Below are 16495 nucleotides of genomic sequence, written 5' to 3' on the forward strand. Positions count from 1 at the left end.
AATAATGAACACGTTGACACGCGTTACGATGTTATGCTTATCCAATCATAACGAAACGCCTCGTTTCGTCTTATATTTATTCACGTCAATTGTCATAGGACAACTCGGTCCATACATATTAAACGCCTATAGTGATATTAAAAATATAGTCTTTATTTCGTTTACTTTTCTTTAAATTAAAAACATAGTTAATTTTGCCAGTCCCGACAAAGGCCTCTTCCAGACTCTTACATTCTGCTTTTCTCGCCCCACTTCTTCAAACAATAATAGCATTATTGAATCCCTGCCATTTTTTCAGGCGTAAGTGATTTGACTGTCGAATTTTAGTTCCAAATATAACACCAAATCGTAAAATAAGTTCACAAGTGATTTCAGAGCTGAATCTGTAAGTTTGAAAAGTGAGTAAATAAATTCACACGGTTTTTGTTAGTTTGTGTAAATAAAAGTCGTATTAAAACAAAGCATATTTTATTGTTTTCATTATATTACTTTATCTCAATATAAAATCATCCGGAGTTGGGACTCTTAGAAAAATAAACATCTTCAATAAATATAAGACAACACAAGTTGACAATATGTACAGTCGAGCAGAAAATTACTATTAAAACAATATATTATTTTGTTAATTTAATATAAAGAAGTATTATTTAAATTTCCATATTTCAAAATAATTGCACATTTTGCAAAAAAAATAAAATACAATGTTTTCTTAGAGATCGTTCGGGACGGGGCACAAAATCAATTTGTCATAAATTATAAATAATGAACAATGGTTTTCCCTTCGACTGTACTGTGCCTGTCACAGAGCCGCCACTAAAAATTATTATGGCAACACTTCAACCCTATGACGTCACAAAACAATAAAATGTCAAATTAAAAAAGTATAAACCTGATTCACAATCAGCGTAACATAGACTTAATTATAGAAAAAAACATATATCTAGCGTTTACCAAGTAGTAATAATTGTACAATACCAGCTAAAAACCGTTAAAGTCTTATGTTCTGTGAACTATGACAGCTGTCAATTGTCATTTTGGTTAAGGTGATAAGAATTCTGGCACAGAACATAAAAGTTTAACAGGTTGAAAATAAGTGATCTAGGTACTAATTTGTGAAACCCAGGTATATTGGAATGTCCTGTATAAACAACATGGTGATGCATAATAATCTCTTGCATTGGTCGTATTGTAAATTTGTGCCTGTAGTGATCCTAAACAACGATAAGCCGAATGGAGTAAAAAACAAGTAAGATTTAAAACAATATCTATGGCATCAGTCTTTAGTTTATGCCAGATCTATCCAAGTCTATCCAATCCAATTCCAATGTCACGTTAATACATAATTCTATGTAATTTTAGTAGATAAACTCGAATAGCGAGTCCACGCCATATCGCCTCGTAATTTACTCCCGCACAAGCCCTTAACCCAAACTTGAGAAACACACAAGACAGAATTTAATATCTAATACCTAAATAGCACCTAAATGGTGTAATATAGAAACAGTAATAGCAACATGTTATAAATATCTTAAAACACTTTAGCTCTCGACTCGGATTCCCGCCAAAACATCCGTCAACGCCAACTGTCAAAACTGTCAGATGTCATGGTTTTATCGATTTTAGTCAGGTTTTAGAGAGAAATTATCACTAAATAACGGTGGTTTAACTCGTGTGATATTTTAAAGCTAAATCGACAAATTGAATATCAACACGAACACTTAAATGGCAACATGCCGAGGTTCCGTCTTAGCCTAAGCTTAAAAATCGTTAAAAATGCTGCAAATTAACCTTAATGTATTTTTACAATCGCATAATCTATAGTGCGTTTTCGAAACATCGATATAATAAAAAATTACAATTATAAACGATTATAATTATAAATAACTTATAATAATATTCGCAGTGATGTTACCCTCCATATACAGAATCGAGTCTTATTTTAATGTTAGACGGTAAGTGAGCACGATTAAGGCTGTGTGCTCTGTTGTTGGATTTCAATTTTCTCGACCGTCATATCGGGGTTCATCGCTGTGGCTTCCTAAAAATACAAAAAAAAATAATATAATCTAATTTATGTGTCAGATCCAGTAACCGTACTCTGTAACTTCTTTAATAATATTTTGATTTGTATACGTAGCGCTGATGTACCTTGGTATTAGGAAGCGTTCAAGTATTCCGTCACGCAATTTTAGGAGATAATTAACCCCCCTCCCCATGTAACGCGCCATAACGTTTTTCTGTACCCAAGTATAGTAAAACGTTTCGTGACCACCTAGTGACTCTTTATACCTAAAAGTTACCATTATAACGCGTAATTCAATTCCCGCCCCGTATCGTAACGTTTTACTAATAGGGGGGGGGGGCTCCCAAAATTCGTTTCGTAATACTTGAACAGGGAGCGTTTAAAGCAATTTTATTGTTAATAGAAAACTGATTTGATACTTTGGCTCCACTATAACGTCATAAAGCACAGATAACGCAAACAAACCAGAATATTTGTTTAAATATATAATTTGTTGGTAAATATTGGTTTACCTGAATAGCCTCAGCCAATGCCCGATCGTGATCAATAGGATCGCCATCAGATTGTATAGTGATCTTCTGTTCCACTCGCGTCTCCACTACTCCATTACGCTCTGTCTTGTACTGGAATAAAATTAATTTTCTTGTAATTTTGATGGTAATCCATAAATTATCGATTTGTGACAACAACAATATCATTCATGTCATAACTCAATATCATCTCGTACGTTTAAGAAAATACTGGTTATGATTAGTTTTTTATTATATTAAGGTAGCCGACAGCTTTTATAAAAAAATTACAAAACCTGTATATAACCCAAAAAATGTATAATAATTCATAAAGAATTTCCATGAAGGGCCTAGTAAAATATAATACTTATAAATATTGCTGTGTCTTACGCACAGATTACACGTTTATGTGCAATTGTGACTGTTTCTTCATCTATTATTTTGTATATAATATTTGTAGGCCTTTGTTTTATTAAAAATGTCAATTTGCACTCTGGGCACAAATGTATAGGGGCGATACGAGAAAACTGATTTCTATTTGTATTAACCGAGAAAATATTAATATGTCTACTGTTTTTTAAATGTCTTCTATCAAACTATATTTAAAAAAATAATTATAATGTAAATATTTACAGTCATACAGAGTTTATACTGAAAATAAAAAGCACAAATGATGCATTCATCAAATTCAGAACTGAACTAACAAATATTTTATCAACTAATTCTATTAAATATTTTACTATACTCACAGTAATAGTCTCAACGGTACGTGTCTTGGAGCTGATAGTTTGTGAAGAGACCACTTCCTCGCCCGCCAGTTGTTCAGCTTCTTCTTCTTCTACCGTTGGCTCAGGGCTTTGCGAGAAAGACGTCACTTGCGGGCCTACGCTGCTCTGTAATACGACCTCAATGATTATATCGCTGCCAAAGAAACATAACATTGATAATGATTTATTGAGGTACAACCGTACTGTGTCCGTTTTAGCGAGGTTCAAAAGATTTTTGGACGTTATTTCGAACTAAATATCGGCAAAGAAATGATCACGTGGCTACAAAAACTGCGTGCGTCTTACTGTACTGTACGTCTGTATTGAACTTCCGATAAATTTTATTGGTAAAATATCTTAGGTGATGTCATAAATGATAACATGATTCAGCTGTAATTCCTACAAAAAACTAATAAGTTTATGTACTATTATTTTTGAGAACTTTGTTTACTTTTGGTGACAAGAGGAGGGAAACAAATTACAGTAAATCTTGAACGGCCCCTGTCTGTTAGCAATGAAATTAAAACACACTAAATTAAAAAATATATATATTCAGGTTAAAAATTATTGCCCCTGTATATCTCCCTAATTCATGTACTTTTGACAAGTTCCGCCATTGTTGAATAGTAGTGGTAACCCAACTGCTTCTCTTATAATAGACCTAATTCCTACCTTAGTGGTAGCGCTTTGCACCATGCTACCGAAGGGAGCATTGCCCATCGCCGTCGAAGTTGTAGTAGTGCGGTAAGCGCCAGGCTCCTAAAATTATAATAATTAATAATAAAGTAGTATTATCATAGGAGTACTATTATAGTAGAATATATTACCAGATTTAAATAAATCTGTTTTAATATACTGAGCATTTCGTCTATAATATATTGAATTGTATAGCTTCGCTTATTAAAAACGCCTGTTCATCTAGTAGAAACATTAGAATTATGATACATATCTACCAATTCTCTAGATATAAAACGATAGAATGATAATCTCTGATTGAATTTTAACAATTACTAATAACAATCAAACGAAATTGCGCATAATAAAATAAATGGTGTGTATTGCGTTTGGACGATGTAAGATTTTTAGATACTTATATACATTGAGCAGCTAAGGAAATGTTCTGTTCATGTGGAATATATAAATGTAAATTATATAATTTACGATAAACTACTAAACAATTTTAAACTCCTATATCCTAATTTAAATTAGCTATGAAAGAATGGCTGAATAACTATATTCTTGCTATTTAATCATGCTTAGAGAATTATAATATACTTTTATTACTCGTTTACAAAGTTTATATACCTACCTGTAATATTAATTCGTAATTAACGCACAACATTAAGGTGAATTGTCTAATACAATTTCTACTCTGTATCAAGGGGTACTTGACCACACACACATACTAAATCACATGCTCGTCATGCCGACGTCATGCACACAAAACATGAAACTTTACCTTCAAATCTTGACATAATACCTGCTCAAAATTATAAACAGTATCAAATCTCATAGGGTCATAACTCAAACTAAATTGTATTTTCATAAAATAACATCCAATTTTCAAACTCAAACCTTTAATTATTATAAATATATTAAACAATAGAATACCAATCAATGAAAATCGCCAACACTGATTGTTGACCATCGTCCTACAAATATAATTGTTATGTGCTACGCGTCATTGCATTTATTCACAAAAATACTTTTCATAATCTTATACTTATATAAAATTCTCGAGTCACAATGTTAGTAACCATACTCCTCCGAAACGGTTTGACCGATTTTTATCAAATTTTAGTTTCAGTAGGTCTGAGAATCGGCTACTATCTATTTTTCATATCCCTAAGTGATAAGGGTTGTCCACCCCAACATTTTATTTTTATTTTTTAGACAATTTTTTTTGTATTATATTTTTTTATGATACAGCATACAAAAATACATACAATGTTCAACCCCTATTTTTTATTATAGTTGTTAATTATTTTTATTAAACTAAAAAAATGTTTCCTAGAAATAATATAAGGCATAACTATAAATAACTAACAACTATAAATTTTTTTTTATTTTTTTTTTAAACTACTATAATATTATATTACTACTAGCAGTGCAAATCCTCAAAACCGATGACGATTCTCTGACTCGACTCTAGTAGAAATTAATATTTCCATTAAATGTACCTCGTGTTAATTTTTTCCTAGTATAAACTCTAAGACCTTAATAGTAATGAGTATTAGGAACCTGAAACAATGTTTTTCGTTAGTATACATACCGTCACATAGTAATGTCCTTCTCCGCCATCGAAGTCTATGGGAGTGCCTGAGTCGCCGCTACTCAGAGATGATTCAGAGCCGTGTCTAGTCAACTGTTATCATGATCCGTGGTTATGGCATGGTGGTTCATTGTGTGGTGTTCAGTACATGAGTGTGCATTTAATGATATGGAGTACCAACATGGTAGGATTATGTACGTTTTAACAAAAAGTATTTGACCCAGAGGGGGCGTTTTAGTATTTTTTAGGTAAATGGAATAAATTATAACAATCCAATGTTCCGTTTAAGATGGCGTCGATTTAGGTCAAATGCGATGTTCACACCATGCGAGTTATGGACGGCCAAGGATTTGGAAAGAAGAGAAAAATAAAATTAGAACATAATACGTGCATTATATGACTGCTGTGATAAATAATTATTTCTGTTTACATTAAAATTTTAATAATATCGTCAAAAATAAGCTCAGCGCAATCAAAAGCTGCCATATGCGAACAAAAATTTAAATTAACCAAACGTGCTAATGGGAATGATTTGCCAAAGGTTTACCTGATCGCCCGTAGTAACAGTGGTTTTGACTTGTTGCGTCACTACTCGTTGCTCCTGGCGAGTGGCTGACGATGTCAGCGTATGAGCAACCGTTTTTTCTTCCATCTGCTGGGTTTTCGCCTTGGTGTCCAGGTCATGATGGGTCATAGCCGTCCTTGTGGTCACGGCGCGCGCCGTCACGTAAGGACTTCGCCCCTCCATCGACTCAACGTTGTCCGCCTAAATGTTAGACTAGCATGCTTACTATATACAACTAGCTAACACTAAAGCGTGTTAAATAAAAAATGAACACAAAATTAGGAAAAAAAATGGCGTCTCGATGCCCGTTAGGCTGTACAAATCTAAACACGAACCTTGTTTGTGTGAGTCGAGAATGTCACTTCGCCCGTGCCAAGATTCTCCACCTCTTGTTCGACGTTATGCGTGACGCCGTCCTCGTTCTTCGTTAGAAGCTGTTTGGTAGTTGTCTTGACGACTACAGGTGGTGTTGGAGTCTTTTTGGAGCGCTGTGAAATCGGGATCTTAGAGGAGACTGGGGTTGAGGATGACACGTAGCCTTGGTGTCGTATGTGCTCGCTTGTCGTGTATTCAGTGAATGTCTTGGGCTCGTCACCTCGAGCGGGGCTTTCGTCTTTGCCAAAGGTAGAGAATTTGTGCGTGTTTACTGTTTGTATGTCGATATTTGCTGGGAGGTCTTGCGTTTCCTTCTCGATCGTGTAGTTTCCACTCTTGTCTTCGAAATGCGACGGGTCAATTTGCGAGTAGTGTAATATCAATTGGCCGGTAACGGGATCTCGGACTGCGGTACTCGGGTCAATATCACCCGTGTCTGGGTCAATGTCTCCATATTCCGTCTTTATTCTTCCAGTGACAGGGTCGATCTTGCCAGATAGGGTCATAGTTTGAGTGACAGTCGTTCTAGCTCCCTTCAGCCTTGGGTCGTCGGGATCGACATCAATTGTTTCTCCTGTGATTGGATCAATTATCTGATACACATATACAGTCTTCGTTGTGATGATTCTGCCAGTGGTTTCATCGATAGTGCATTCCTTCGGATCGACTTCCTTGACTCTGCCCTTATCATCCTTTTGAGTAATAATATAGATTTTGACGATTATCAGTTTACCTGTTCTAGGATCGATTTTACCTAACTTAGTGTAAATTTCGCCAGTTCCAGGATCAACTTGTGAGGCAGAGTACAAAGGTTCGTTATTGTCATCGACATCGCCAGTAGCGGTGTAAACCTGACCATTAACCGGGTCGACTTTGATGAGGGATTTTTCAACATCTGTTGCTCGAGAGATTGTTCCTGTTTTAGGGTCTAATCTACCATAGATAGTAATAATATAGCCGGTGTTGGGGTCAATTTGACCAGCTGTATACAGAGTTTCGCCAGTTTTGGGGTCTTTAGGTCCAGCTATCCAAATCTGGTTAGTTTTCGGGTCAACTTTAACGTTTTTAGGATCGTTCGAGACGATTTGTTTACCAGTAACAGGATCGACTTTAGTTTGGATGATTCTCAGACACATTAACCTGCCGATGTCTTTATCGGGCTTACCAGATTTAGGATTGATTTGTCCTGTTCGGAGCAAGAACTGTCCAGTGAGAGGATCAACTTTAAGCTCTTTACTTTCGAATTTACCAGTCTTAGGATCGTTATAAGTAACAGTTCCTTTAACCAGATCTATTTGTCCATATTTAGTATTTATTATATTATTGTCAGGATTGATCTGACCTGTACTGCTTTCAATAAGAGAGTTCTTTGGTTCAATAACACCTTTTTTAGTATCAAGTTTACCGACGAAGGAGGTAACTTCAACAACTGGATCAATATGGCTACCGACAACAAGTAACTGCGCATGGTTTGGATTAACCTTACCAGTTTTAGGATCAAATACTCCAACAATAGTTATCTGTCCATTATTTTCATCTATAGTTATAGATTTTGCGTCCTGCGTTCCAGTTGTATCAGATACGAAGATGACTCCATTTGATGGATCGATAACACCATATTTGGTGGAGATGTTGCCAGTTTCAGCATCAACCTTACCTTTAGTGTGCTCTACTATTCCTTCATCAATTTTAACTTTACCCGTTTTCGGATCATAAGGTCCGGTTATAGTTGTTATGTCAACAACAGGGTCATCTTGTTTAGCCACACTTACGATCATTCCAAGATTGGGATCAATTTTACCAGTTTTAGGATCGATAGCACCAGAATTTATGAAAATTTGTCCCGTTTCTGAAAGAATTGTTCCATCTTTAGTTTGTTTTTGTCCAGAGGGATCTGTAACAATTATACTACCTTTGTTGGAATCAATTACACCGTATTTAGTTTCAATAAAGCCACTGGGATCGAGAACTCCAGTTAAATGTTCCACCTCGGCATTGAAGAAATCTGGTTTCTTTGTCTTTGGGTCAACTCTTGTAAATATCACCATGATTTTTACAATCTTCTTTTTAGGTGGTGCCGGTGGCGCTGTAGTAGGTTTGGTCGGAGCAACTCCTTGAACAGGCGACGCCTTTTGATATTGATTTATTACTGGCGCAGATGGACGAACAGGAGACTGTAGAGGAGTTTGCACCGGAGTAGTGGTGGGTGTTTTAACAGGAGTTGGAATCCTTGGTGGAGAAACACTACCTCTTTGAGATACTGGCGTTGCTTTAGCCAAAATATTCTGTTTATCGATGATCGTATATTGTTGAGCAAATGTAGGATCTACTTTACCCGTTTTGGGATCAATAACAGACGTTGTAACTGTAATAGTGCCCGTTTTAGGATCAACTTCCGCCTTCTTCAAGTCTTGCTTGCCAGTTACTGGATCTTTGTATAAAATTTGGCCTGATTTAGGATCAATGATACCGAAATCAGTATGTATTTTTCCATCTTCAACACTTACAAAACCTTTAGAAGCATCTATTGTTCCAGTGCCAGCATCCACAGATTTTGTTTTTGGATCAAACCTATTTGTAACAATGACTATTCTTATTTCACCCTTTGATGGAGGCTTGGTGTGCTGTACTACAGGTTTGTTCACAATACTATATTGTTGTGCTAAGCTAGGATCAATTTTTCCCGTCTTAGGGTCAACAACATTACTGGTAATTAGCATATGTCCGGTGGTCGGGTCGAGCTGAGCTTTCTTAATTTCTTGTTTGCCAGACTTGAGATCTTTAATTGTTATTTCACCAGAAGCAGGGTCGATAATGCATGATTCTGTATGTATTTTACCATCAGCACCGACAGTTCCTGAAATTGTGTCAATTTGTGCTTGAGTTGGATCAATCTTCTTCGTTCGTGGATCATATTTAGTAGTTATAATAACAAGATGAATTTCTCTTTCTACCGGTTTAATATCTTTATCAATGATACTGAATTGTTGGGCAAGCGATGTATCAACCTTACCGGATTTTGGATCCACTACACTACCAGTTAATATAAGATTCCCGGTTTTAGGATCAGCCACAGCATTTCTAACCTCTAAGTTTCCAGTTAAAGGATCTGTTTGTTCAATTTTACCAGTCTTCGGGTCAATTATGCCAAAGTTACTATGAATTCTGCCATCAGCAGCAATAACGCCTCGAGATGTTTCAACGTGCCCATTAGGTGTATCTAATCTCTTATATTTAGGATCATACTTGCTAGTTATTACTACCAGTTGTATTTCTTTGCCTTGAACAGATCCAAAAGTATCTTTCGGTTTACTTACAAGTGTATATTGTTGCCCTAGCGTAGGATCAACTAATTTAGTATTGGGATCAATAACGCCTGAAGTGAGCAACATATTACCCGTTTTAGAATCGAGGACAGATTTTTTTATTTCTTGTTTGCCTGTAACTGGATCAGTTGTGGTTATTTGACCAGAAGCAGGATCAATGACTCCGATATCAGTGTATACTTTGTCATCATCACCTAGTTTTCCAACTACTGTGTCAACGCGAGCATTCGTGAGGTCAAGTTTCTTAGTTTTAGGATCATACTTTGATGTAATAATTACTAAATTCATGTATCGCTCTGGTATGCCTTTAGGAGCATCTTTGTCCACAACAGTTAATTGTTGCGCTAACGAAGAATCCGTTTTGCCAGTTTTCGGATCTATAACACTCGAGGTTAGAATAAAACTGCCAGTTTTTGCATCAATCGTGGCTTGCTTTGAATCACGTTTGCCAGTTTTAGGATCTGTTAAATAGATTTTACCAGAATTAGGATCTAGCACTCCAAAGTTTGTGTGCACTTTTCCATCTTTGTCGCTAATTATAGCTTGAGATGTTTCAATAAAACCATTAGGATTATCCAATTTCTTGGCCTTGCTGTCGTATTTGCCAGTAATGGCAACTACTTGCACTTCTCGTCCAGGGATTGTAGCAAAGGTGCTTGTGGGTTTATCTACGATACTGTATTGTTGTCCCAATGAAGTATCTAATTTGCCTGTTCTAGGATCTACAACTCCAGATAACAGGAGGATATTACCTGTTTTAGGGTCAACCTGCGCTTGTTTTAATTCTTGGTTACCGGTTTTTGCATCGGTCACCTGTATGTTACCGGTCCTTGGATCAATAACACCGTATTCGGTATATATTTTACCGTCAGCACCACTGAGGACTCCTTTAATGGAATCAACATGAGCAAATGAAGGATCAAGCTTCTTATTCTTCAAATCATACTTGCTTGTGATGACGACTAGTCTTACTTCTCTGTTTGCTTTAGTCGCGTCTTTTTCAACAATGCTGTATTGCTGGCCAAGAGATGAATCCACTTTCCCTGACTTGGGATCTAATATACCCGTGGTAACAAGAAGATTACCAGTTTTGTTATCAACATATGCCTGTTTCGGATCTTGTTTTCCTGTTTTCGGGTCTTTATAATCGATCTTTCCAGTCCTTGTATCTATAATACCATAGTTGGAAGTTACAATTCCATCTGGCGAAACAATAGCTTTAGACACTTCTACGTGTCCATGACTTGCGTCGAGTTTTTTGTGTTTTCCGTCATATTTTCCTGTGATCACGACTAAGTCAACTTCTCTGCCGGGTTTAGAACCTACTTTATCTTCGGCCTTTTCGACGAAACAATACTGTTGGGCTAAGGTAGGATCCATCTTTCCTGTTTTAGGATCAATAACACCTGAAGTAAATAGAATGTGTCCGGTCTTTGAATCTACATGGCCGTTCTTGACCTCTTGCTTACCGGTGGCAGGATCCGTAAAACTTACTTGACCCGATTTCATATTAATAACTTCGCTCTCAGTTGTTATTTTGCCTGTGGCTTTATTTATTGTACCTTTAGTTACCAAAACAGTACCATTAGCGTCATCTAGTTTTTTAGTCTTGGCGTTATACCGACCCGTTATAATTACAACCTGAATTTCATTGTCAAGCTTGGCAGCCGAAACAGGGACTGCGGCCGCAACTGGTACTTCATGTTGAGCTCTTTCCGCTTCGAGCAGAGCCAGTGTCGGGTCAATAACATTAGACCTCGGTTTCTTGGCTATTTCTTTGAGACCCGCAGATTCCACGTAATCCAGACCAGGCGTCTTCAATTTACTTGGATCCTCTGGTGTTTTACGTTTCTCTGCACTCTCTGCGACCCTCTTGTCTTCTCCTGGTGCATAATTGAACGCTAATCCTGCTTTCCTTGTGCCTGGGCTTTGACTGTCATCCAAACCCCTCTGTTTCTCATCAGATATTGGTTCCCTTTCATAACTAAATGCCCCTTGAATAAACGGCTTACGCGTAGGACTTTTCTCAGTGTCAGTATACTCGTATGGTTTAGTAAAGCTCGGCTTATCTTCTTTCTTTGGACTCTTATCGACTGAACTATCAAGGTTAGAGCTATCGTTGGACGTATTAAGCACAGCAATCTTTGCTTTAGGATCTTTAATTTTCTTGTCTTTGTCTTTTGGAGACTTTTCTTTAGGAGATTTCTCTTTGATTTTAGGTGACTTTTCTTTTGGAGACTTCTCCTCCTTGGGTGATTTTTCCTTTTTAGCGAATAAGCCAAATCCTCCCTGATTGGTAAGGAAAGAGGGTGAGGAGAAACAAAAAAACAAAAATTAATAAATAAAAAAATAACTGCTTCGTGTTGTTCTACAAACAAGTGCAAACTAAACATTGTATGCGTCCATGCTTTGCACAATAACAAGAATATTTACAACATTTGTAATCACCACAAATATCTATTTCGCGTTTTGAAATGTGAATCTACCATTCAAACGTATAAAACAAGTATTTAGTGTAACTCATTTGTAATTACCTTCTTTTTCGGCGAAGTTTCAAGATTATTCGCATTACCAGGCTCGCTGGTGGTATCTGTACCTGAAATATAAAATAAAAACAAATATAAAAATCGCTTAATTATTAAAGTAAATGAAAGTCGACATTACGCATTTGAAAATATTATGCATTTTCACAAAACTATCCAAACACTGATTGAATCACCAAATTTACCGTTTTCAGCTGGTTTCTTTGATTCCAATTTCTTTTCTTCTTTTTTATCTGGTGGCGCTGTCGGCATTACTTTAACGGCACCCGGCGGCGGTTTCTGGAATTAAAAATAAAACATTTTTACAATAACATCTATCTGTTGCCTTCGTTAATTATATTTTCAAATATGTTCAAACCAATTTTGTGGGAATGACATAAGCTCAGTGATTTTCGTAGCCATTTCCATACAAATTAGTTTAGCTATCGCAATTATTATCCAATTTATGGTATTTTTATTAGACCAGAAATTCGTTAAAATTTCAATAAAGGTGTAAATTACTTAAAAGAATCTGCTAAAAGATTTGCTTACTTATCAAGCTTACCCTAATTTAAAATCACATTTACTAACTAATATATCGTACTTCCATTAAGAAATTCATAAAACCCTGTTTTGTTTCAGATGTAGCTTTCACGCAAATTTTAAAAACCATTACCTTTTACCGTCATTTATAAGCTCTAACGATGTTTATTTAATTCATTCATTTAAAGAATAAAGCCACACTAAAATTATAGACAGATGTTTTTTTTTTAACATTTTGTTTAATAAAATCCACAATTAATGATTATTTTAATAATTAATGAAGGTACTAAAAAAGTGCAATTCTTCTAACTACTTGTCAAAGCACACAAAACACAAATTATAAGAAATACTACTTACAATTTATAGACTAAATAAAAGTGCAAAATAACACGATAAAACTACATATAGTAGCAAATATTATTTATATTATTTAGTTCTAAAAACATTAAATTGAGACTGAAAAATCTACCAAAACTTAATACTTAAATAAGATTTTTAAAACACTTTAATATTTTTTTAAGACTATAGTTATTTTTGATTGAAATTGAAAGGTGAATAATTGTAAAATAACGAGTAAATAGAAAAAAAAACATAATCATAAAAGCCCACAGAACAACTTAACAAAACACTACACTCCAGGGCCTGTAAATTCTAAAATCGTTCAAAAAAGATGACTTATATAAACAATTCACCAATACAAAATTTCACGTTACATACATAAGTCACCTTCCTTTTAAATACTACGATAACTAAATGAATGTATGTATGTATGGAACCTTGTCCCCTCTGTCCGCAAAGTATTCTCCCTCGAGAGAACTCGCTGATGATGCGCTGACAGTACCGCCTGAACGCCGTCGGAGCTGCGTCCCGTATTTAATTACTCTTTTGATGTACATAATATAACATCCAAATTATTTCGACGCTATATTATTATTTAGTCTTTATTTAAACTAAACTCAGTTTTTATAAATGCTTTTATAAATACCTTCTCGGTAGAAGCAATTTCCGAGCCTGTCTATGAAAAGTCGTATACAGTACCAGAGAAATATCAAGTATAAATTATCGACGTCATCGATTTTAATACACATTATTCCCCATAACTAGGAAGTCATTTCATACAAAAACGTACTATGAACCTTTAATATTTATAGAACAGGGGTCAGGAGCCTCATCTGATGTTAAGTGATTCCGCCCATGGACACTCAGTGCCAAAGTAGAAGTAAGCAGTAGACATGGGGAGAAATTGGCTGTGTCAAAATCTGGAACTGTTTAGGAAAAACACCTTTTGTATGGCCATTATGGTTTACAATAATTTACCAAAAGAATTAAAAGATCTTCAGACTACAGTCTTTAAAAATCGACTTGGTGTATTATACAATAAATGATTATTTGCGTGAGACACTGTATTTTAATAGCGTATAATATGTACGATACAAATAATATAAGAACTGACCAATTCATATGACTAATAATGTAAAATTCCTTTAAAGACAAATTTGCGCGCCATTGTGTGTGGCAGAATATGCGAACTTACGATTGTACCACTTTACACATTTTTGTATCATATTCTTGCAATAAAATTATTATTATTAAGGGCTCGCGAATGCGTTGCCGGTAGCTCCTCCTTCGAGCATGACAGTTCTTACTCTTATTATCAGATAGACATCGATGTTATTATCGCCCACTTTGTCACGATTTCTATGCGTTAGAGCATTTGCATTTTTTTAACGCGCTTATTGTCTTTCTATAATTCGAGGTCTAACAACGGAATCTCAAGTTATTTATATTTACTTTTGATAGTATTTATGCCTTTTACCTCATAAACGTTCTTAATTAAGATAATTTAATCCCATTAACTATCGTATTAGTTAACTGTCAAGATAAATAAATTAACATCAAAAACAAATATTTAGTTTTTAAAGTTTTAGTACATCAAAAGAGTTAACTATTATGTGTAAATGAAACATGCACGATAAAAATGTATTATGGTTCAATTCTCTAAGACACTATAAAAAACAAAACTATACAACTTATATTTTTTATTCTAAAATATGTTAAAATGTAAGACTCGTAAATTGAATTAATTTAATATTATTTTATTGATTAACTAGTATATTATATACCCAATAAAATATGGCTACTTCGATATTGCCATCCTTTTCTGTACTGTACGTACAAGTACTCAATAACTTACATTATAAATTTAGTTATTTTTATTCGTAAAAGCTAATTTTATTTATAATAAAATCTTGAATATTATAACTATACCTTGTCCGTGATGGCAGGTCTTGGTGCTGGTTGAGGTGGCATCGTGTGTCTCTTCGCAGCATCTGGCGGCATCGAATCTTCTTTCGCACCAGATGAGAGAGCTGAAATTATTTTTAATGCATAAGTCCTTAAAAATAATCTATAAACATTTCCTTAAATAAAGTCGGTTACTTTTATCTGTCTGATTCATAAAAGCTTAACTCTTATGTATGTAACTTTAGTCTTTAAACAAAACCCTAAGAACGAGGCAGTTATGCGACCTAATTTTACATTTAATTTTCATAATAACTGTCATTATTACTGTCGAACTATAACGACGTAAAACCGCTAAATATATAAGTTTTAAACTAATCATCAGACCTATAAATTATACCTAAACTTACTACAAAAAATTCAATAAAACATAAACCTCTCTAAAACCAAAAATACTTTAAGTCCTAGCCATTGCAATCCGAAAATTTAATCATATACATCTAAATATACCTAAGAAATTTCGTTCTTTAAGGATATAGGGCAATGAAAACCTACTTTAGCCCCCTAATAGACAAAATGATAAATATTGATTAATTGTTTAAACACCCTTAAATATTTTTAACTTTGAGTACTGGTAACAAAAGTTATAAGAACCCAACTCACATGTACAACGAGGATTCCAACAATCGTCAAACACCATTTTCACAATCAACTTAAAATCGAATACAAAATCGAACCGTCTTTACCGACTCACGTCTCTTGACTGACACACTGACTCGGTAATAGTACAAAAATAAATCCTACGTATTGTATGATGTTATGCTTTGAAAGCTGCATTCATTATATAAACATTGTTTCATACACCAATAGGCTAGAATCTAGATGGAGCAGTGTAGTAGCTCGAGAGTCCAAGGTCCATTCCACATCATTCGTGGCCGTAGACCGGTTGATCGCGTGGCTCAGCGGAAGAGGCTACGCTGTTACTGGTGGTGCCGTGGGGTTTTAGTGGGTATGCACAATATCGAGTCCCACATAACCCTTCTCCATCAGGTCAACCATGCCGCGGGAGGGTATGCGTAATGCAATTCCCCACGAAAAAAAAAGTAGATTAAGACTGCGTCTCTCAATTTTAAGGTCTTGCGTTTGAATCACGACTGCACCAATGTATTTTTCTATGTGTGCATTAACAGGAAATATAGTGAAACGGCCTTATACATTAAAAGTTGGAAATGACCACAATACAGATACATAAATCTGAGACCAAAGCGCGCCACTGGTTTTGGTAATAAGCTAGGTTCATAATGCCGGTTAGATCTGTCTAACATAGTTAATTGGGTCTTATTATTTTACCA

General features: G+C 35.2%; 1 protein-coding gene across 6 annotated transcripts in view; it reads right to left on the bottom strand.

Annotated features, from left to right (window-relative positions):
• Window positions 1-451: 451 nt before the first annotated feature.
• Window positions 452-16495, bottom strand: part of LOC125050109 (protein 4.1 homolog) — a 65935-nt gene continuing 49891 nt past the window's right edge. Inside the window, exons 1-12 of one of the 6 annotated variants that reach the window (XM_047649720.1) lie at window positions 15807-15915; window positions 15171-15271; window positions 13679-13762; window positions 12566-12659; window positions 12372-12433; window positions 6472-12126; window positions 6119-6337; window positions 5572-5664; window positions 3972-4058; window positions 3282-3425; window positions 2536-2646; window positions 452-2038 (exon numbers count right to left, since the gene is read on the bottom strand). In XM_047649720.1, coding sequence (XP_047505676.1) covers window positions 1967-2038; window positions 2536-2646; window positions 3282-3425; window positions 3972-4058; window positions 5572-5664; window positions 6119-6337; window positions 6472-12126; window positions 12372-12433; window positions 12566-12659; window positions 13679-13762; window positions 15171-15271; window positions 15807-15843 — 6759 coding nt within the window. In that variant the 5' untranslated portion in view covers window positions 15844-15915 and the 3' untranslated portion in view covers window positions 452-1966. Of the gene's footprint in view, window positions 2039-2535; window positions 2647-3281; window positions 3426-3971; window positions 4059-5571; window positions 5665-6118; window positions 6338-6471; window positions 12127-12371; window positions 12434-12565; window positions 12660-13678; window positions 13763-15170; window positions 15272-15806; window positions 15916-16495 lie in introns of those variants that run through there. The other 5 variants (XM_047649716.1, XM_047649721.1, XM_047649718.1 and 2 more) reach the window with 5 other exon arrangements.

Source organism: Pieris napi, chromosome 6 (genome assembly GCF_905475465.1).
Source record: "Pieris napi chromosome 6, ilPieNapi1.2, whole genome shotgun sequence".
Taxonomy (NCBI): domain Eukaryota; kingdom Metazoa; phylum Arthropoda; class Insecta; order Lepidoptera; family Pieridae; genus Pieris; species Pieris napi.